General features: G+C 40.2%; 1 protein-coding gene across 4 annotated transcripts in view; it reads left to right on the forward strand.

Annotated features, from left to right (window-relative positions):
* plod1a (procollagen-lysine, 2-oxoglutarate 5-dioxygenase 1a) overlaps positions 1–21,871 on the forward strand; it is a 23,096-nt gene continuing 1,225 nt past the window's right edge. Inside the window, exons 1-20 of one of the 4 annotated variants that reach the window (XM_034591408.1) lie at positions 1–432; positions 2,870–2,961; positions 3,193–3,326; positions 4,085–4,248; positions 7,663–7,781; positions 8,531–8,594; positions 11,075–11,172; positions 12,145–12,246; positions 12,384–12,515; positions 13,260–13,381; positions 13,840–13,944; positions 14,134–14,259; positions 14,817–14,958; positions 15,191–15,304; positions 16,240–16,305; positions 16,471–16,575; positions 17,022–17,168; positions 19,292–19,417; positions 19,931–20,001; positions 20,462–21,023. In XM_034591408.1, coding sequence (XP_034447299.1) covers positions 342–432; positions 2,870–2,961; positions 3,193–3,326; positions 4,085–4,248; positions 7,663–7,781; positions 8,531–8,594; positions 11,075–11,172; positions 12,145–12,246; positions 12,384–12,515; positions 13,260–13,381; positions 13,840–13,944; positions 14,134–14,259; positions 14,817–14,958; positions 15,191–15,304; positions 16,240–16,305; positions 16,471–16,575; positions 17,022–17,168; positions 19,292–19,417; positions 19,931–19,960 — 2,079 coding nt within the window. In that variant the 5' untranslated portion in view covers positions 1–341 and the 3' untranslated portion in view covers positions 19,961–20,001; positions 20,462–21,023. Of the gene's footprint in view, positions 433–2,869; positions 2,962–3,192; positions 3,327–4,084; positions 4,249–7,662; positions 7,782–8,530; positions 8,595–11,074; positions 11,173–12,144; positions 12,247–12,383; positions 12,516–13,259; positions 13,382–13,839; positions 13,945–14,133; positions 14,260–14,816; positions 14,959–15,190; positions 15,305–16,239; positions 16,306–16,470; positions 16,576–17,021; positions 17,169–19,291; positions 19,418–19,930; positions 20,002–20,461; positions 21,024–21,871 lie in introns of those variants that run through there. The other 3 variants (XM_034591406.1, XM_034591404.1, XM_034591405.1) reach the window with 3 other exon arrangements.

Genomic DNA, 21,871 nt, shown 5'->3' on the forward strand with positions numbered 1-21,871 from the left:
ACAGCTGGATCATCTGTCTGTAACAGAGCAGGGGTTTTCCATCTGGGCAGTGGGCGTTGGGAATGTATACAGCCCTTGCCTTCGGGCCTTCGGCATTACAAATAAGCTAATGATAACAACCACAACATATAGAAGAAGTCAAACCACAGTTTTATACTAGTGTTGTTTTACTGAAGCTGTAGTTTGTTTGAACAGCTGTACGACAGAGAGGGGGAGGGAGAGACAGACGGACACAGAAGGCGGTGCCGGCGGACCACACTTCTGTAGAGTTCACCTCCTCAGACTGGAGCAGAAGGAAAAGTGCTTCTCCTCACCGGGACTCCAGCTTTCACTTGGCAGAAATGACACTCTGGTCGTTGCTGTTGTTTCCAGGAGTTATCATCTGTGCTCTTCTCCCTCTGACACAGTGTGAGGAGCAGCGGATCCCTGAAGGTAGGTCCGCAGCACCCAGCATGTGTGAACCGGGGCTGACTCCCCGGCTCATGTGGAAGGAAACGCTCTCCCTCTGAAATGACAAACATGTCCGCTAGAAGATCCCAGCAGAGTTGTTAGGTAATGCACAGTATATGAGACAGTTTTCACCGTTGGCCTAAACAACAGTAGCCTGGAGGGAAAGGCTGAGATTCAGTTGTCAGCCCCCCCCCCTCGCCCCCCGCGCGCTCGGAGAGTGTAGTGCTAATGCTAATTTAGTTTATAAAAGTCCTGAGCTGCGATCTTTGAACTTGTGTGTTTCCCATGTAAACGAGTGCAGAAGTGAATGGAGTCGAACATGGTGCTGTACAGATATGTGGTGCTGTACAGATATGTGGTGCTGTACAGGGGGCTGAGGAGGAGCTCCATGCCTCCATGCCTCCATGCCGCTGACGTGGACGGGGCTGGTGTCGGTGCAGCCGGGGGGCTGTCAGCTCTGCTAAAGACATTAACGCTAAGGTTAGCTCCGGGCTAGACTAGCCATTCTACATGAACATGTGTGAGATTGGCAGCAGTTTGTTATGGACCGAGTGTGAAGAGTTTATTTGAACAGCTGACCAGGTCCTGAGGAGAAGTTGATCAGGCCAGTCTCCCTCCGGACTCTCCTACAGCCACACTCCAGTTGTTAGGTAAACAATAGAGTCAAGTTGAGGAAACATTTAATCAAACGATTTGAGTCGGGAGTCATTCAGTGAAATGCTCTGAGTTTCTTCAGAGACGCATGGTTTGACTGTCCATTCCTTAATCTTGTAGTTTCTTCATGGATGGAACAATGACTGAGTACCACTAACTAGTTCCTTGCATATTAGGAGGATATTGTTCTTTATCAGCCGTTATAAAGCACTCAGTAATGACAGGATTCTTCATGTCAATCTTCTACAACCACCAGGACTTAAACTAAGGGTTTTCCGTGATTACCTCCTAAGAACCGCTCATTGATAGTGGGTAAGGACCAGGGACGTGCACAGACTTTAAGGGGGGCCATTGCTTTAACCTGAAAAAAAGAGCAACACCGTCCCCCACCCTCCATGCAAGTGTAAGTTAACACTTTAGTCAGATAGGCTATTGTTTCCTGTAAACTAGTTTAAGCAGCGATGTGATTTTACGTCTCGGGCTTAACACTGTCATCTGATTGCAAACCACAACTTTCAAACTTTGGAAATAAACTCTTAATATATGAAATTAGATCATTATGGGTTGACATTGTGTACATCATTTAAAGCAAAAATTCAAAAAGTAGATTTTGCTAATTCAGACTCAGTCACCCAGTCACAATGTAAGCACCAGTTTGGACAGTGTCACATGAAAACGTGGATAGGATATGACTCTGCATCTTTTTTAACAAATCTTTTATGACTGGATTATACGAACTATGCTATCAAATTTAAAGAACGATTGGGCTACTTCTATTAATTCAACCACAATGAAACGTTTGTCTCCTGAGGGACAGCTCAGTCAGGCAACTTCAGCCCTAAGCTGTGCATGTCCATCTACCCTAATAACACCTAATTCAAATGGTATATTCTTATGTAACTAAACAGTGAACTACAACTGTTACAAAGTTCCAAATAACTCCACATCAGTTTTAACTCTGTGTATGCTACTCACTTTAAAGTGAAGTCAATAGTTGGGCTCTTATTAATTCACAATCCTGTTCACACTTAGGGCAGAGTATGTGATAAGTGCTTTGTTGTGGAAAATAAGGAGCCATTTTACTCCAAATATGCATGCTAATAAGTAACTAGTTAATGGTGAATAAGTGTAACCAAGAAAATCTGCAGATACACAAACCACGTTAGCACCAGTGTTTCCTTTGAGGTGATGGTAGGGGAGCTGTGGTAGGAGGTTACCATCAAACTGACCCAATATAGTGTTTAATATAATTTGTCCCACCAGTTCATATCTCCAGATAACCGCAGACAAATTGTGTTGATCACCGCATCACTTAAAGTGGAAGTTGAGTTGCTGGCTTTGTACGTTTCCACGGCAGATTGTACAGAGATGGAAAAACGACTGTCACTGCTACAGCATGTTTCTTATTATTTAAAGCATCCTTGGGTTCCTTGAAAGGTAAATCAAAAGTTATTAATATTATGATTTGTTTGCTGAATTAACAGATCAGAATCTTCTGCATATATTTTTCCACAACTATAAAAGTTGTGTGGCGAATGGCTGTTCAGAGGTTTCAGATTGTTATGGGTTAAAAGCAATCCATATACTGAGAGAGCTGAGAGTGATTCACCGTTACCACCGGCAGCAGTAACAATGGTATCACGTCAAAAGATTTGTAAAGTTATGTGTTTCTTAAAGGCTGTGAAAGAAGAAAATACAGAGAGATGCAACAAAGGTTTCCTTGTTGGATTTTAACATGGATGCTGCATGCTATTATGTATTCCAGAGAAACTTCTTGTCGTGACAGTTGCAACCAAAGAGACAGATGGCTTCAGGCGTTTCTTGAGGTCGGCTAAACACTTCAACTACACTGTTCAGGTAGGAACCCCTACAGCGAGTTCCTCTCCTGCTGTCTAGACATGAAAGCCCCTCTCTATGCTTTAAAAGGGAACATATTAGTTTGGGATCGACATAGTTTTATACTGAGTCTAAATTATTAAGAAATGTAAGGTATTTTTTTTAGTAGCAGAAAAGAAGATAAATTAATGATAAATACAGTATATTTTCTTTTTTCCAAATCTCAGTGAATATTTATATGAATGTTTTAAGGTTCTTGGTCGGGGTCAGAAATGGAAAGGAGGCAACTATACATCCGCTCCAGGAGGAGGCCAAAAAGTGCGACTTTTCAAAGCAGCTGTGGAGGAAATGAAGAATGAGGACAAAATCATCCTTTTCATTGACAGGTAGAGTGGGCTCACTGACGGCACACTTTTACATTGTACTGGACCTCACAGATGTGATGGCCTGAGTAACACCCAGTTACTTAAAGAAGATTTTGCTGAACATTCTCCAAACCATACCGGACTAGAGGTTTCATGGTTTTCAATCTATCCTTCAGGCAGCCATTGTTTACATTTATTTCCACTACAACATCACTGTAGGGAAGAAAGCTGTGTCTGAAATGTGTCATATCTGATTTTACATGCAGTTTTTGCATCAGCTGTCAGTAAACCAGTGTTTTTTGAGTTGGTGTTGTTGTCTCTGTGTCCGAAAAAATCAGTTAAAGGAATAGTTCAGTGTTTTGTATAATTCCCATTGAGACTGACATCCATAATCTATAGGTGGAATTTACGAATTAGTTTATTGATATCAATCATTTTGTTCAATAAAATCCAACATTTGTTGTCAATTAATACTTGTGTACTTTTTCACACTCAACATTAACAGTAAGTGAGCAGTTTTACTGTGGTTTACACAATTATGTATGGCGCTGATTAGGACTGGTTATTCTACTTACAATTGTATTCATCATGAAATCAAGAGAGTTAATTTTATGCGACTAAACACAACCACTGGCAATTTAACTGTCCAAGTAAAGAATGCTGTCTTCTTATGAAGGCAACCCCTCAATTTACTTTAATTATGTCATTGGCTTCACACACACACAGCTGAGCCGCACAGTGCAATAAAGTTTTCTATTTTCCCTCCCTGTTTGATACAGCCATGATGTGGTTTTTGCCTCGGGTCCTAAAGAGCTGCTCAAGAAGTTCCAGCAGGCCAGACACAAGGTGGTGTTCTCCTCTGAGAGCCTGATCTGGCCCGACAGACACCTGGAGGACAAACATCCTCACGTCAGGGAGGGCAACAGGTTCCTGGGCTCAGGAGGTAGGTCCATCAGTCCTGTCCGACTCACAGTCGGGGCAGGACACATAACTTTCACACTGTGATGAAATTAATCTTCTCTGATCTTACTTTTTCCCCCTTAATTTGTGCCATTAGGAAATTCTTACACTTTGTCTGTGTAGTGCTTCTAAAACGCTCTGCAGGCCAAATCATTTGTGGTTTTATGTCAGAGATGACTCAGATTAGAGAGATGGTTAGAAATGGTTTGCAATGATGAATTTTATTAGGAGCCATATAAGCCTGAAAGCAAGTCCTAATTCAGACCCCTGAACACATGAAAACAGCGTTTGTCAGAAAATTGATTCTGTGATGTGAGGTTGGATTTTGATCTGGCCTGGTTCCTGCAGTTAACCTTTTAACAAACATAACCCCAGAGACATAAGGTGCTTTCACACATGCGCTGAAACCCTGGACTCTACTAGACCTCTCTTAGAGGAGCTGTGTGTGTGAACGCAAATGTCCAAATCAATTAAACCAGACATTTAAAACACTTAATCCTGCGAGTTCCATGCATCCATTCGATGTATCATATCCACAATTTTCTATAGTACTTTACGTGGCTGCTTTTTCATCAATGAATACAATCAGTCAGACAAACATGAACTCTGTTTTATTTAGAAAGTGCTTCAAAAGGTATTATAGACTGTTACGGTTATATTATATGTTATTATTACTGTTAACAAAATTTACAAAATATGGTTTTCAATTCAAAATCAGACTACAAGAGTAAGTCTAAGACAGTGGTCAGTGCTCTCCACACTGATTTGGTATTCATTCAGTTTGGACTAGAACTGCACCTAAGGCTTAAAAAGGACAAACTGTGATTACAGCCTTTACTGTATCAAGGTGGCCCCGCCCAGGCCCCCTTAGCAGCACCACTGCACTGAGGCGCATTACTACACTGGTCAACAAGTGACTCTGTTTTCTTTTCATCACACTTACAACTGATCTTTATAAAAACCTGCTGAATTCATATTAATGTTCCTGGATAAACTTCTTCTGCAACAATGAAGTTAAAACACTGTGTTGCATCATAATCTGCAGGAGTATGTGTGTGTGTGTGCTTGACTCTGTCCCTCTTCACACAACTGATAACCACATGTATTTAGTTATTAATCAATGATCCCGGATCATGAATCCAGATCGTTCTGGTCACTTTAACCCATGTCCTGACTGTGTGTCTCGTTTTGTGTAGCAGGTTTAAACGTGTGTCTCATAAACTCTAGAGTGAATCAAACACAAAGTAAACGTCAGTCCTGTACATGTCCTAATAACTTGTGATCAGTGATGGTGTTTATTGTTAAAGTGTTAAGTGAGCGCAGGTCAGCAGGGGAGTGAGGAGGAAACAGGAGAGTCCGACACATACCGGACAACCGAACCTTTAATGTGCATCAGTCCTGATCCTGAAGCCGCGGTGGTTATAATTATTCAGTGGTGGAAAACCGCTAAAACAATTAACGTAGCAGAAAACATGAATCGATTATGTTCTGTCACTGCATCGATGCTGAGTCGCCAACGTCCGCATCCCGATGCATCTTAGAATCAAATCTCCACAACTCTACCCTCCAGGGCTCCAGATGAACTTCACATTGGTTGCTGTGGCAAGCGACGTTGCCACTGGGGTCTCCCAAACACAACCAGACAACAAGCAGTTACCACTTATCATTTTATTTAAGTCGGAAGAAGAAACATAAATTCACCAAACTGAAATTGTACGAAACAAAACCATTTGCAGCCTTTGTCTCCTCAGTCTCTGTGTGTCTGTCTTCTCTTCAGTTGTTTCTCTCTCTCTGTGGCAGCTTTCTCTGCTGCCTTTTTAAACCTGAGGAGTAATCAGCTAACAGCACCGATTACTCCCATGGTGCAGCTGGAGGTTCTCTCTGGGCCACCTCAACGCCCACAGTTGCACCGGTGCGCCTAACTTTTTCATTTAGGTGCACCAGCACGTAATTAAGGTGTTTGAAATATACACGTTCATGTTGCTGAACTCGCCTCTCTTATATCTACTTCACTGTCCATTTGTCAGTGTGTGAGTGAGTGGGGCGCTGGCCTTTGTGTGTGAGTGTAAACTCCGCAGAGGAGATGAGAGAGAGGCGATACGTCTTGATCAAATACAGACAGACAGACCAGCTAATGTTTAGGGCACCCGTGCGACCAAGGAAAACTCTGGAGCCCTGCCCTCATGACTCTTCTATAAATCATATCAAGACTTTTTTCACTCTTTCTGCAAACTGTTGGTTAGGAAATCTGAGTTTCAAATCCAAAAAGACCTTTTAAAAATAGTAAACTAGCTAACCTCACCGACTTGTGAGGAAAGCCAAATTTATTCCAACAGTCACTTCTAACCCCCTTACTTTGATTTCCAGTTTTTACCTTCTGGCTCCAGATTTAGTGGCCCCCTGTAAAAAGCAACAGATTCAGACACTCATTTATTCCCACTGGTGATGGCATTCTTGTTATTTTTTATGATATTTTTGTATCTCCTTTATTTATTAATCTAGTTTTTTTATTGCATTTATTCAACAACAATTGTATGTATTTAATTTGATGTCTTGTTTTTATTGTCCATGTCTTGCTTCAAAACCAATTCCGGATGAGGCCTCATTTTGTCATGAATTGACGTCATTGCAATGAAAATTGAGGGGGACAAATAATGTATGTGTGCAAACAATTTATTTAACCAAAAAAACGAACTAGTACTGGCTAGTACCCTGTCTGTGTTTGAAAGCAGCAATTTGACTGATCTGTTTCTGGTGTGTGCGAGTAAGCTGGAGATCCTGCATAACATTCATAATCAAATAAAGACAAGAACAGAGCACCTTAAATGTAAAGCTGCAGTCACTTGTAATTGTGCTATTAGAAATCCATGCTACAGTCACATCTTTTTATTTATTTAAAGAGTTAAAAACTGCAGAGTGAGTGCTCCCATCAGCTTCACAGTTGTAACTCTAGCTTTAGGATACCTGGAATTTCTTTGCATTGATGAAAACACTGATGATGTTAAGATTAAGTAGAAATGACCCTACACATATAACATATTTAGTGAATTCAAGCCTGAAGTTCAGGCCCCTTAATCTTTTACAACATTTGAGCTACATAAAGCTCATATGTGACCTTTCTGCTTACACCATTTTCACATAATGTGAAACTCTTGATAGCTTTATGCTCCCAGGCCACTGGTATGGTTCCAGACCCTTGGTCTTGTTTTTTAGGAAGGAGTTTGGCCATTTCTTTTTATAGCAAAGAAAGAGCAGGTCTGTAGTCTGCAGTCAGCAGTCATAAAAACAAGCTGGCAGTAGTCATGGGTCCTGGTAATTTGAAAGAGCGGACTGAATGTGACAGAGTCAAACTTTTAACTTGGATCTTGTGTTTGCTCTGGGTTCGCTCTGTCCTCAGGTTTCATTGGCTACCTCCCCAACATCAGAGAACTGCTTTCTGACTGGACAGGTGAAGACGATGAGAGTGACCAGCTGTTCTTCACCAAGATTTACATTGATCCAGCAAAAAAAGTAGGAGTTGTTTCACTGTGGTGTTCACCTTATGGATATGCAGTTTGATAATAATATGTGTTAGAATAGAACTGCTAATGTATCACAGTTTTAAATGTGTTACATACTGTAATATTGTGGTACATAATGATATCTCATTATGTGCTATAAAATCCTCAAATACTGGCTTTAATTTTAGAGAAAACCAGATCATAATGTCAGATCGGCAGGAATCTTATTTCCCTTTTGCTATAGAATGTTTCGTCATGTTTTACTAATTCTAACAGGAAATATATTTTTAGTCACTTATTTTCTGTCACTTCCATTTTGCAGTTTTTGGAGCGGTGCTAAGATGCTGTCAGTGAGACTCTCTGTACTTTCTGCACAGATGTTTCACATTAAAATCTACCAGCAGCTCAGCATAATCTCTCCTGTTCCTGGTGGGATTTTAATTAGAAACATCTGCAGGAAGTGCAAAGTTTTAATGAAAGTAGTTTTAGGATAAACAAAAAAACAGCAGAGTAGACAACTTGAATCAATTTCTGGGTGAAAGCAGTATTATGTTAAAAGAGAAGAGTGTGGAGTGGGACATGATTCTCTTTTCATTCTGATGAATTCTGATGCACCGTGTGAGCTTCACAAGTCATTTCATCTCCCTGTTCTGCTTTAATGTTAAGGGTCTTTTTCTCAAATATCATCAGTCTTTTATATGATAATTTATGCCATTAGATATGATAATTACATATAAAGTGAAACTGTGTATTTTCATGTTTCAGAATTCCATAAATATCACACTGGATAACAAATGCAGATTGTTCCAGAACCTTCATGGAGCCCTCGGTGAGTGCCTCTAATTTCTAAGTGCAGCCAATGAAGATTGTTAAGCTGACAGAACATTTCAATTCACTTAAATAACATTTAATTTGAATTGAAAATTTTGAAGGAACAAGCTACAAACCTTATTACATTATTGAAAAACCTAACAGTTCACACAACAAGCAGCACTTTGGCTACAGTTGAAAGAAAAAAACTCCCTCGTTAACTGGAAGAAAGCTCTGACAGAACCAGACTCAATGTGGGCGGCCATCTGCCTCGCCCCGGTTGGGGTGTGCAGAAAAAATTGGGGAAGAGAGGAAAAGAGGGGAGAGAAGAGAGATATATAGTAGAATAGTGTCCGATCAGATACCTGTAGAATGAGGACAGAGAGAGAGAAAAAAGTTAGTGACATGTAGTAAAATAAATGGGGGGCACAGAGACATAGCGAGAGAGATAAGTGCTCAGTGCATGATGGGAGTTCCCCCAGCAGTCGAGGCCTAAAGCAGCATAACTAAGAAAGATGGAAGGGCCTGTTTCTGAAACGTTACCTATTGGTCGGCAAAATTAAAAAGTTTGGGGGAACACCAGGAGACATTTTTTGTCATCTGGTTTTTGTCACCTCTGTCCAGCACCTAGTGTTTATCACGTTTGGATGTGTGTGCTTTTGTATCTGAATCTCTCAGGACTCACCTGATCAGAACCAACTATAAACTTTATAAAAAAGGAACATTTTAAGTCTAACTTTAAATGTAGAGATGGTGTCTGCCTCCCGAACCCAGAGTGGGAGCTGGTTCCACAGGAGAGGAGCCTGGTAGCTGAAGGCTCTACCTATAATTCTACTCTTACAACCTTTAGGAACCAAGTGAGCCTGTGTTTAGGAAGTGAAGTGATCTATCGGGACAATACAGTGCTATAAGCTTTTATGTGCGAAAAGGTCCAAGTTCAGAACCTTTTGGAACTCCATGGTTAACTTTTGTGTACATGGAGGAGTCATTGCATGAGCTGAAATATCCTGCAACACATTGTGTGTAGTTAACTGGATGCAGAGTCTCTCCTGTTATGTTAGAAATGCTAAGTGCACACCTCCAATAACACGTTTGAGAAATTGTATGTTTCTTTTCATCCAGAAGGAAACGTCTGGATGATAAGCATCTTGTATGACTTGTTAAAATGACCAGCCTCCTCTCCTGCAATCACTTTTGGGAGTGCACACTATGTCGGCCACTGAACAGTAAAATGTGTTACTGAATTTTTAAGCGTTATCAAGCGTTACCTTCTGTTTTTGGAAGGTAACAACAACAACAGACATTCGTGAACTAGTAGCTACACAGTCCTGTACTTTCCCTCAAATTTGCTCCACCCCTCTTGCAGTTATAACAAATTCCATGAGTTACAGCCCTCTCAGAATCAGTATCAGTTGATCACTGAAGCCCTGCTACACCATCACAGTGGACGGAGTGAAGTTTAACCTGAAAGGTTTTACAGTTGTGGCATTTTCAGGCTGCACGTTTAAACATGAGCTGAAATCTATGCAGGACATTTTTTCCCTGAGAAAGGAATTTGAGAGTTCTCTGTGAGACGGATGTGCCAAAGCTCGCAGAGATAACATTGAGAGTCCATGGCATGAATAGTGTCCCCTAGGAAATCCTCGTACCACAGTCCTTCACTGTGAGCTCATCTACCAACCTCTGTTTTCTTTTTAACATATATTTTACATACAGCCAACAATGTTAAAACCTGTAACTGGTTTAATTGTTGTGGCTGATTGGTGTATATCTGTGGCCTGTTTGAATTACTTAATTCTGAATCATCACAGATGTAATTTAAAACTATTTTGTAGTTCCAATGATTTTCAATGGTGTCTTTGCTCAAATAAGTAAAAAAAGGACAAATCACATGTTAAAATTGTTTTCCTATAATTTTCAAGTTATTTAAAGACAGGAAGTAAGTTGGCAGGCCTAATCTCGTCAGGCAGGAAGTTTCAGAGCCTCGGGGCCATGACGGAGAAAGCCTGGTTACTCTGAGTAGCCAGCCTTGACCTAGGGACAGCTAACAAGGACAGGCAGGCCGATCTCAGGTTGTGACTAGATGTAGGGAGTCAAGAGCTGCGAAATTTAAGTGGGGGCCAACCCATGTTAAGCTTTGAAAGTTATTACGGATTGGCGTGATATAAGACCTATTGTTTGTTTTAGTTAAAATATGAGCAGCAGCATTTTGAACAAGCTACAAACGAGTTACTAAGGTTTGACTAAGGCATGTAAAAAATGGGTTGCAATAATCCAGATGCTCACCCTAGCTGGTTAAGACAGATGGCCGCCCACGTTGAATCTGGTTCCACAGTCACCAAGTGCTTGCTCATTGTGGGAACAGTTGGGTTTCTCTATAATATTCTAAGGTCTCAACCTTACTATGTAAAATGCCTTGAGATAATGTATGTTGTCATTTGGCGCTATGCAATTAAAATTGAATTGAATTGTGCGTGTTTGTGTGTGTGTCTCACGCAGATGAGGTGGTACTGAAGTTTGAGGATGGTCGTGTACGAGCCAGAAATGTGCTGTATGATACCCTGCCTGTCATCATCCATGGGAATGGACAAACCAAAGTATTGACCTGTCAAACCACACTGTCTCATCACATGCTAATCACATCAGCCGGATACATTTTCCTCATGTGTCATGAGAAAAGACATTCTCAATTATTGATCAATCGTTGAGCAGCATCTCAGATCGAGGATTTCAAAAAACACAGAATTTACAGCATTTAAACAGACCATCAGTGTTTTACCAGGAAAGTTCATGTGTTGTTACATCTGTGGCTCTTTTGTTATGCAGCAGCTTCTGTCTGGCTTAGTGTGACCATCTGCTTTACCTATGATATCACAATGATGTTCCTGAAATATCTGATTGGCTGTGTTGAAGTAAGATCTCCATCTTTGCTGGACAATGGTACTCTATTAGATTACTGCAACACTAGGTAAAATCATCATGAAGCCACAAGTCGGTTGGTTGACTGGCTGGTTCACTGGCTGGTTAGTTGGCTGGCCAGCTTGTTGGTTGGCTGGCTGGCTGGCTGACTGGCTGGTTGGTTGGCTGGTTGGTTGGTGGCTGGCTGATTGGTTGACTGGATGGCTGTTTACAGCCTGCTGTGTCTTCTTATTATCTCTAAACATGGGGCTGACTTTTGTGCTATACTTTAGTTTGCCTTATGAGTGAGCTAACAACCTTAAGAGCTTATTAGTTTTTTAGCTGTGGAGCACAATGAACAACTAAAAAAGTTTCCCTCCAAATGTCATCATTTGTCAGTTTAGATGTTCAGTGCTGTGTTCATTCCTTTACACCACTGCCAACTAAACACCACAGGTCTGTTACTTAGTGTGGTGGTGCCTCTGCCAGCTCAGTTGTCAATCGAACATGTACACCAACACAGTGAGGGAACACCTCTTGGAGCTTTAAGATGTGTTTAGTTCACAAACTCAGTCTTAACAAAGTATTTGTAAAGATATTGAATATTTTTAGTCTGTCATTCTCTTCTTATATATTAGATTGAGCTGTGATAACAGGCATTTGTTTTACAGCTCCAGATCAACTACCTGGGTAACTACATCCCCAACACTTGGACATTTGAGACTGGATGCACAGTGTGTCATGAAGATCTCCACCCTCTCACAGCTCTTACGGTCTGTTCACAGGCTCTTCTCAATCGTTCAAATATTTACGATTCCGGTTTTGGGAGTTTTCCCCATCAATGTTTGGCGAAAAGTAGAAGTAATGAGTCTTTTCTCCTGGTACACTGATGCATGTTTTTGTCCCACAGGAGAGTGAGTATCCACTGGTGATGATCGGCATCTTTATTCAGCAGCCCACCCCCTTTGTCGCAGTGTTTTTTGAACGCCTACTGAAGCTGCAGTACCCCAAGAACAGGCTCAAGCTCTTCATTCACAGCCAGGTAACAGGAGGAGAGGTCATATATTTACATCACTCTAACGACCCTGTTGAGTGTTTTTGTTGCAACTGTTGCAGCAAAATAACTTCATCTGAAATCAAGACCCTGTAAAAAGAATATGACACCAGTATATTTAACAGGACACTGATATCAAAATTCAGTGATAAGGATATGATAATATAAGTCACATATCAACGAGACACCAAAATAAAATAAAGGCTTCAGATGAGCTGTGCAAAAAAACATTTCAGTGTTTAGTTTAACTTACTATAGAATTTTGTGATGAAATAAAAAAATTAGCATAAAATAGATCAGTTTATTTGAACCCAATTGATTCTTTTCAATTTAAAACTCACTCTGCCTCTTTTTAGAAGACGCTGCTCTGTTAATCTGAACACATACCGTTCATCAACACTCGGGACTGATGGCTGAGTGACTTGATTTCAGTGCTAATAGGAACTGCTAACTTACTAGCAGCTAATGCAACTTGACTTTTATTGGTGCAGGTTCATCATAAACAAAGTAAAGGCTAAAAAAAAACAACTGATTGACTCCATGATATCATGATAGCAGTGCAAACACTCAGAACAGTTTTGCCCTAAATAGAACTAGAAGCTGCTCAGAGAGCATCTTTCCCAACCAATTGGAGGCATGTGCTGCTCTATGTGCCAATAGTAATTCACACCTCTTATAGACATATATAAATGTCATTCTTTTTCTATTTGTTTATTTCTGCTCCTCCTCCAGAAAGCTCATCACGAAGGTCAGATCAGCGCTTTCCTGCAGGATCATGGAAGCCTTTATGAGGACGTCAGGCTCTTCGGGCATGAGGAGGACATGGACCGAGCTGCCTCCCGTAACCTGGGCTTGTGAGTCTTAAATAATTGTTTCAGTATATAATTATTATCATTATATAATGATAATAATGACAGCTCCTACATACTCTGCATCTGGGTAATAACATCAACAACATAGTAACACAATGTACTTACTTCAGATTATTCCACCAAATAAACTAAAGTCCTGACATGGTTTGAAAAAATATAATTTAAAACTGCTTTGGTTCTCACAATTTTGACAAAAAGAGTTAAGAAAGGAAAGCAAATGCCAGAGGGATGCTGTATATTTAAATTTCTGAGTAAAAATCAGTTTGACTTCTATGAATCAGTTTGACTGCTATTAAAATAGTAGCACATGTTGTTTGACATACAGCTACTGAACATTAAGGTGGCAGTGTTGGGGTAGCTGTCATCACATGTGGTGTTTGACATATTGTTCATGTGGAGTGTGTTCCAGTGTTACACACCGTGTCTTTCCCTCCTTTCAGTGATATGTGCCGGAAGGACAAGGACTGTGACTACTTCTTCAGCCTGGACATTGAAGTGGTCTTAAAGAATGAGAACACACTCAAAATTCTCATTGAACAAAACCTGCAAGTATATTTATCAATACTGAAATATGAATAACAATGTGGTGCTAGCTGATGTCTTGGGACTGCTCTAGTCACAACCACACAAAGTAAATCTCTTTATTACACTAATTTGTTAACGTGACTCGATCCTTAATCACATCCTTTGGCAAGATGAAGAAATACACTTATGCTCCTTTTATGGTGTTTCAGTCCTATTGTAGCACCGATGATAACTCGACCTGGTCGACTGTGGAGCAACTTCTGGGGAGCTGTCAGTGCAGATGGCTACTACGCCAGGTCAGAGGACTACGTGGACATAGTTCAAGGACGCAGAGTGTAAGTTGCTCCGACATTGTTCTTTAAAGACTTGAGACGCGTGTTTAGCAACATAAGACTTTTGTTGACAACACTGAAACTGCAGTCTAGACACTTAAACAGAGCCCTGCACACTGATCATTAGACAGTGGTGAGATTTATGTAGGAAATATCTATAACATCATAGGTTTCCAAGTGGAGTCCTTCCATGTGGTTCTTTTTAGTGGGCACCAGTAAAAGAGGAAACTTAGCACCAAGAGTAAATTCTCTGAATTGAATTAGAAATGCCTCACAAATGTGTATCTATTAAAAGAGAGAAAGTGTTCATTGACGATTGTTGTTGTACTGAAAGAATTAAAACTGAATTGAACAAGGTAAGGAAGTGATGAAATGAAAATCAGATCAGGTCAGAAAACATGGACGCTTCTTACATAAATATAATGAAATATTCTTATTGAACAGGGGAAGGAACAATGTGTGGATAATAGGGGCTGTTTACAGTATTTTAACAGAGTCTGTTTGTGATATTAGATCCTTGTGTTGGTGTGTAAATGGTCTAAGATTGTTCTGGTTGTTAGGGGTGTGTGGAATGTCCCGTATGTGTCCAATGTGTACCTGGTGAAGGCCAGCATCCTCCGATCAGAGCTCACAGACCAGAAACTGTTCAACTCGCACATCTTAGACCCAGACATGGCTTACTGCCACAACGTACGCAACAAGGTGGGTAACAGAGAAAGAGAGGTATCAAATTTCATTAGCCTCTTTACATGAATGGACTGTATATGAACAATGAACAGAATCATAACAGCATGGAAATTATAGTTTCAGTTAGTTTTGACCCATCACTTTTTTATCTGGAAGGGACCTAAGATCTAATGAAAAATAAATGTTCTTAGTTGTAAATGTAAAATCGTCCATAATAATATTGGACCTGTTGTTAATCTTCCTCCAGGGAATCTTCATGTATGTAACCAACGTGCACAGTTTCGGTCGTATCCTGTCAACAGAGAACTATCAGACCAACCATCTTCATAATGATCTGTGGCAGATCTTTGAAAACCCGGAGGTGAGACCGTCCAATTAAATAGCTGCTGATGTATCAGATGTATTTGCATGTTCATATTACTAATGATAACATCAGTGTGCTTTTTGGTTAGTGCAGTTGCAGTAAATGTTTTGTATAACCTTTGACTTCAGATATATTTTATAATATAAAAAAACAGCAAATGTCCCCATTGTGTGACTAATAAAGTATTATCTTATCTTCAAAATAACACATACATGTTTAATTTTTATAGTTCATAAAGTATACTACTGCAGTGCCTGTTCTCTTGTCCTGTGTTGATGCTCTGGAGCTACTTCAGAATTATTCCTTGTTATTAGTGAGTCCTCCTCAAACAGTTCTACAATATACTGTCACTTGTTATTGTTTGTGTACTGAGCTTTTTATTCACTGTCTATGGTGCAGAGTGAAGCTAGAAAACTTTGTTGAAAAAAGTGTTTTCTTCTTTTTGTCCTTTTTTTCACAAATATGTACATGTTCTGTGCATTATGAAAATGATCTGGCCCACTGTTTACCTGTTTATTCAGTTTTGATTAATAGTGAATGTATTGCGTGTCCAAATCGCACCAGACAGATGGTAAATAAGTACCATATTCAATCATAAGGTGGTTCATGAGTGTACATGATACCAGAACACGTTAGGCCTCAGACCTCGTGTTACCTGATCTGCGCTCATATGTCCTGGACACTAGAGAGTAGCAGAGCTGTGAACCAATCACCACCTGGTGGTGTGTTGGGTCAGATGATGCTGGAGGCGGTCGCATGGACGGGAAACAAAACTGTGTAGTGAGGCTGATCTGGGAATGTTCATGACAGGGCCACAGCTATTGACACAAACCACAGAGATTCCCCCATTCTTTGAACATTTAACATTGGTAACATGGTCGACGTGCTGCGTGATTGTACTGAACAGTGTCTGTGGTGTGTTTTGGTTTCAGGACTGGCAGGAGCGCTACATTCATGAGAACTACACACACATCATGAAAGATAAGCTGATTGAAACTGTGAGTTGCCCGACACTGGGAAGACATTTCTTCAGTTGTAAAAGAAAAATATTTTCAAAGAAACAACACTATTAACAGTATATTTGCATGAGTGTGTAACAGTGTGGTTGTATGTTGTATAAATGATGTCACTGGTTAAAATGTGTTGTGTCTCCTGTCCACCAGCCTTGTCCTGATGTGTACTGGTTCCCAGTTTTCTCTGACATAGCTTGTAGCCACCTTGTTGAGGAATTGGAAAACTTTGGGAAGTGGTCTGGAGGAGCCAATGTGGTATGTTAACATATCAGTGTGTGTGTGTAGCAATGCATCTTCTTTCATTTGTAATGTGATTGTGAAGATAAATCATTGGGTGTTTTAAGAAAAGAAACGATCAGATGAGATAATAGATGAACATAGATGATATGGATAAAATAAAGGTAAATGTTAATGTATTGTCATAGCACATTTTAAAGAGGATAGTAAATATAGAAACATCAGTAGAAAATTAATAATTAAGTAAACAAATCTTAATACAAGTAAATATATAAAAGAGTGACTATACATGATGTTATCAGAATATATTAGAGAATTATACATAAAAGATATACATATTTGGAAATGCATCAGATGGCAGCTCTGATTTCAATGCCAAAATAATTTGTATTTGTCATTTATATGACAGAATTATTTGATGGAATTCCATTGTTTTCTAAACAGGTTGATTTTTGTGTTTTCAGGACACCAGAATCCAAGGTGGCTATGAGAATGTCCCCACCATTGATATCCACTTGAATCAAATCAACTTTGAAAAGGAATGGCAAAAATTCTTACTGGAGTATATAGCACCGATAACAGAGAAAATGTATCCTGGTTACTACACCAAGGTAAGACTTCATGGTCACACAACTGTCCCACGAGATGAGAATAAGTCTGAGCTGACAATAAATGAATTGACCTCTCCTAAATTCCAAACTGTTAGATGAGAGAGTCAGTTTACTTCCTGAAATGTTGATATAAGCTGACTTGTCTCCAGCTTTGTTGCAGGAAAAGTTTAGTTTATTTTCTTCATAAACAATGTCAGGTGTCTGGCTGCTCCTGGGTCCATTGAGCAGAGTGCAACTCAGGTGAAAACTGAGCCAGTTGCTAAATAAGACAATCGCCCCTTTTATACACACATTGCTTTTTCTGTGAAGAAGGCTACTTTGCTTGTTTACTCTAAACCAAACCAGCTGCCATATTATCGCCAGTGCAATTTTACACTTTGTCCACACCAACACCCTTTAGTTTTAAACACACATCACTTTTGTTTACAGCTGGCATCCACACCACTCTGGAACTTTCCAGCCCCTCAAACAGAGACTTTAGAAACACTGCTGATCCCATTTTTGTAAACTTTTGGAGACTTTGCTCAGAGAAAAAAGAAATCCCTCCTCTTTCTTTTCACCATCATTGTTTATTGTCCGTAGTATTTTCTGCAGTCAAGCAACAAACAGCAGAGCAGATATTCCACTTCCTGATTATGTCATTATTAATATTAGGTGAGATAAGGTTTTTATTTTAAAACAAAAACATATTAATGTGGGTGTAGATTAGATTGCATTCAGTTAGAGGTGAGACATGAACAACCATGTTCACACCTGGGCAACATTCCAGCTTTGAACAGGCTGCATGCTATTAACTTCAGACGACTCCCACTTGATATGTGGAAGTGCTGAGGCCTTCCAACCTGATGAGCCCAAAAGTAGAAGCTGCTTCAGTGTTCACACAGACACCTGTTGTTATGAGACACTTGTGAACCCGTCCTTTCATGTTGTCAAAAATGTTCAAACATTGTAACCTCTGCTTACTCCCACTTTGCCACTTTATAATCAATAGTAGTCAAAAGCTGTCAAAAAAAAGGTGCTTTTGTATGGGACTATTTCTCGCAGCGGATTCATCCACATCAGGCTGAGTCATTATAAACTACAGTGTATGTTCATGGTGATGAAGGAAAATGTGCAACCCTCTATCCTCACTGATGTGATTTTATAGTGGTTGTATCAGATGTATTTTTACCACCAGACAAGAAATGCTCTCATCATCAACTTGTTTTACTGTTGTACTGGTTTGTTTTTTATACATATGAGCAGAACTGGGTTATGTGTGTGATTCCTCATCAGGGTGCTGAAATGATTCCATTGATCAGATGTCCGATTTTGATTAGTGATTAATCATTTATCAATAGAACAATGCTAATGATTCATTGATCAGAAGACACTGATGTTAGTCTTTATCTTTGACGTTTTATTGAGTTACTGAACAATGCAGAGGATCATGTGTAGGCCAACCACTGGATGTAAAGATGGACCATGCGCCACATAGAATGGATACACCCACCCCACCAATCACAACCAAACTTATTTGATAAATGGACTCTCAGTAGGAACTACCTAAAGTGACAAAAATCCTCTTGACGCGACCATGTTCCATCTGCTAACATGGAGGGGGCAGGCTTGATGACTTCATTCCGTCCAGATGTTTGGGAGCTGTCATGTCATCCATCTTTATATCCAGTGTCTGGTATAATGTGTCTTTTCAGTGGCTCCTGAGCTGCTGCTGTTTGTTCTGCTGACCAATATGTCTTCTCTCATCAGTGTGCCACTCCCTTGAACTTTGTGGTGAGGTACAAACCTGACGAGCAGCCGCTGCTTGTCCCTCACCATGACGCCTCCACATTCACTATTAACATAGCTCTCAACAGCAAAGGCATTGACTACCAGGTAAATGAGGAGGAGCGGGCAGGTAATAGAAGCTACAGGACATGATGATGCAGGTGATCTGCTCCTCTCGCTCTGCTTCTCTGCTCCACCTCTGGAAGTGAATGCTTGATTAGGAGCCGAGCTGATGCTTGTCTTTACTGAGCAGGAGCTGTGAGGGGTGTACGTTGTGTACACACTCTGGGTCTGGCCACATGAGCAGTTTCTATGCGAATGCTTTGCATGACTCCTCTCCGTCTGTGTGTTTGCAGGCTCAGTTTGACTTGGCCTTTGTAGTTAGATATAAACCAGATGAGCAGCCCTCTTTGAAGCCACACCACGATGCCTCCACATTCACTATTAACCTTGCACTCAATCAAGTGGGCCTTGATTACCAGGTGAGTGTGTTCAGACAATGGTAGCATAGCACCAAATGTTATTTACTCAACATATAATCACATGATCCACACACAATGATGTCAGACCAATTGGTCATTTAAATTCACCATGTGTAGCTATGTTACATCATGTGGTGCTTGTGTCCCGTCGTGTTTGTGAAACTTGAACCCACAAATTGAAAATAAATGATGCACAATGTCATAGAAATATATTGAATTCTATTTCAAGGTGGAGTTTTCCTTCAAAACCACATAATATGTTGCTGTAAATCCGATGACTTGCTTGACATCACAGAGTGAAGCATTATCTCATTTGGTACTAACTAGTGGAGAAAACAGACCCAATGAAGAGTCTGAGTAGTTATTTATTCAGTATTTATTCATCATCCAAAACGTTTTGCTTCATATAGGATGTGTGCAGATTGAACATGTTTTGCACTTTCAGCTGACCTCTGTCTACGTTTCACTAGCAATAAGTTTGAATCACACCAGCCTTTATTGTTCTCTTTTGAGGAAATGTCCAGGAAAACATCAGAAATGTAGAGAATTAGTAAATAAACCTTGTATGAACAGAATTAAATTAATGCTGCAAGCAGCTATGACCAGGCCCTCGTTTGACCCCAGACATGAGGAGGACATAAAAGTATAGACCATATAATTGTCCAATAGGTGGAGCTGTGGACTATGACTGAATATTTCATGTAGTTGCCTTAAGGCTGTGACTCTTTTCAAAACATCAAATTTGTACGCCACGCCTCGGACACGCCCTCCATTGAAAATGCAATCTTTTAATACCTTTACATGGTGGAGGTCTCTAGGTTATACACACTGTCAAGTCACTCTGTTTAATTCTATTGGAGGACTTCATTCATGTACTGTGGTTGGGAAGCAAAAATGACCAACTTCTTGTTGGGCTCAGGCTTTTTGTACATCTGGGCATGATACACGTGACCAATGTTCGAGGGGCTGGTGTTTATGGGGTGTGGCCGAGGGATTGAACCACGTCCATTATCAAGTCTAGTCAGATGGATCCTTGTGTTGTGTGGAAAAATAATACAGAGGAAATCAATATAGATTATTATCAGAACAACGTTGATGAGCATAAAGTCTACATCTCTTCATAAAATGACCACAAACTAATCAGTAAATAATACATACACAGTATAGAAGGAGTTACTGTTCCCTGTTTTAAGGTGAATATCAACTTGGAAGAGCTCAGAAGGTCTGAAGAAGCATGACGCTGAAATCAGAGTCATATCATTGAAAATGGAATGCCCTCATTGTTCTGGCATGTTCATCGACATCCTGGTGTTTCAAACATTCCCTGTGCATCACTCCTGTTTGTGAGTCTGTCTTCTTTGCATGACACATACAGCTGAAGCTGGATCCTTGTGTTAATTGTTGCATCCATGTTGTTTCCCTGCATCTTCAATAGACTGAAGCCATGAATCCACAGTGTTATCACATCATCGTACATGGATTTGAACTGAGAAGCAAAAACTGCTCAACACTCACTGTCTTTTGTGAAGCTCAGCTGATGTTACATTATGGAGTATGAAGTCCTATATCATTAATCATACATATTAGAGGTATTATATGTACACATGTAGCTTAAAAAGCAGGTATTACTGTCAGGGCAGCACAAGGAAATACAGGTAGATTAAATTCATTTCCACAACAACGTGTCATGCACAACACTACACTGCTAAAAACTGATTATTTTGTATATACTATTATAAATTATTACAAATGATTTGTAGTCACTTCCACTTTGCTGTTTTCTCACTCTCTTTAATGAAAGCCGTTTTCAGACATGGACAAGATGTAACGTATACATTTCACTGTGGAGATCATGTGTTTTGTTTACAGTACATCGGCATCGGCCCAATAACAAAAGCTCTTGACATCTTTGTTGGTTTTTTGCGAGTTAGAAACGTCATCAACCCCACTCGATCGGAGATTATCCAGAGTTCAGTGCATGTCTGAAAGCAGCATTAGTCAACATGTAATGCAGGGTTTTCACAAGAGAAGGAAATGTGTGCAGGAGGTTGAGTGTTAAAATAGGTTTTGAATCTGACATGACAACTGACACAGTAAACATGGAGTGTTTTTTGTTGTGTTGCATATTAAAAATTGAGGATCTGTGAGAGATGATTACAAATGATGGTAAACTCCAACATGCGTGAGTGTGTTCGCTCCACCACAAACCGGAACAGTCTCAGTGCTGCATACACTTTCCAGGTTGTGCGACAGGTGAAGAACAGTTCCACAGGTGGTGTAATGATGGTGAAGAGCTTTGGCGTAGGCGTCCAGTTGGATTGAGATCTGGTGACTAGCATCATTTTCATGTGGTCAGAGAGGTCACCTGTGTGGAACACTTTTTTATGTCTCCATTCATTTTATTAAGGAAACAATCTGCTGCCAGGAAGTTAGTAAAAATGTGTAAGTGGTCAG

The sequence above is a fragment of the Hippoglossus hippoglossus genome, chromosome 7, assembly GCF_009819705.1.
Source record: "Hippoglossus hippoglossus isolate fHipHip1 chromosome 7, fHipHip1.pri, whole genome shotgun sequence".
Lineage (NCBI taxonomy): Eukaryota > Metazoa > Chordata > Actinopteri > Pleuronectiformes > Pleuronectidae > Hippoglossus > Hippoglossus hippoglossus.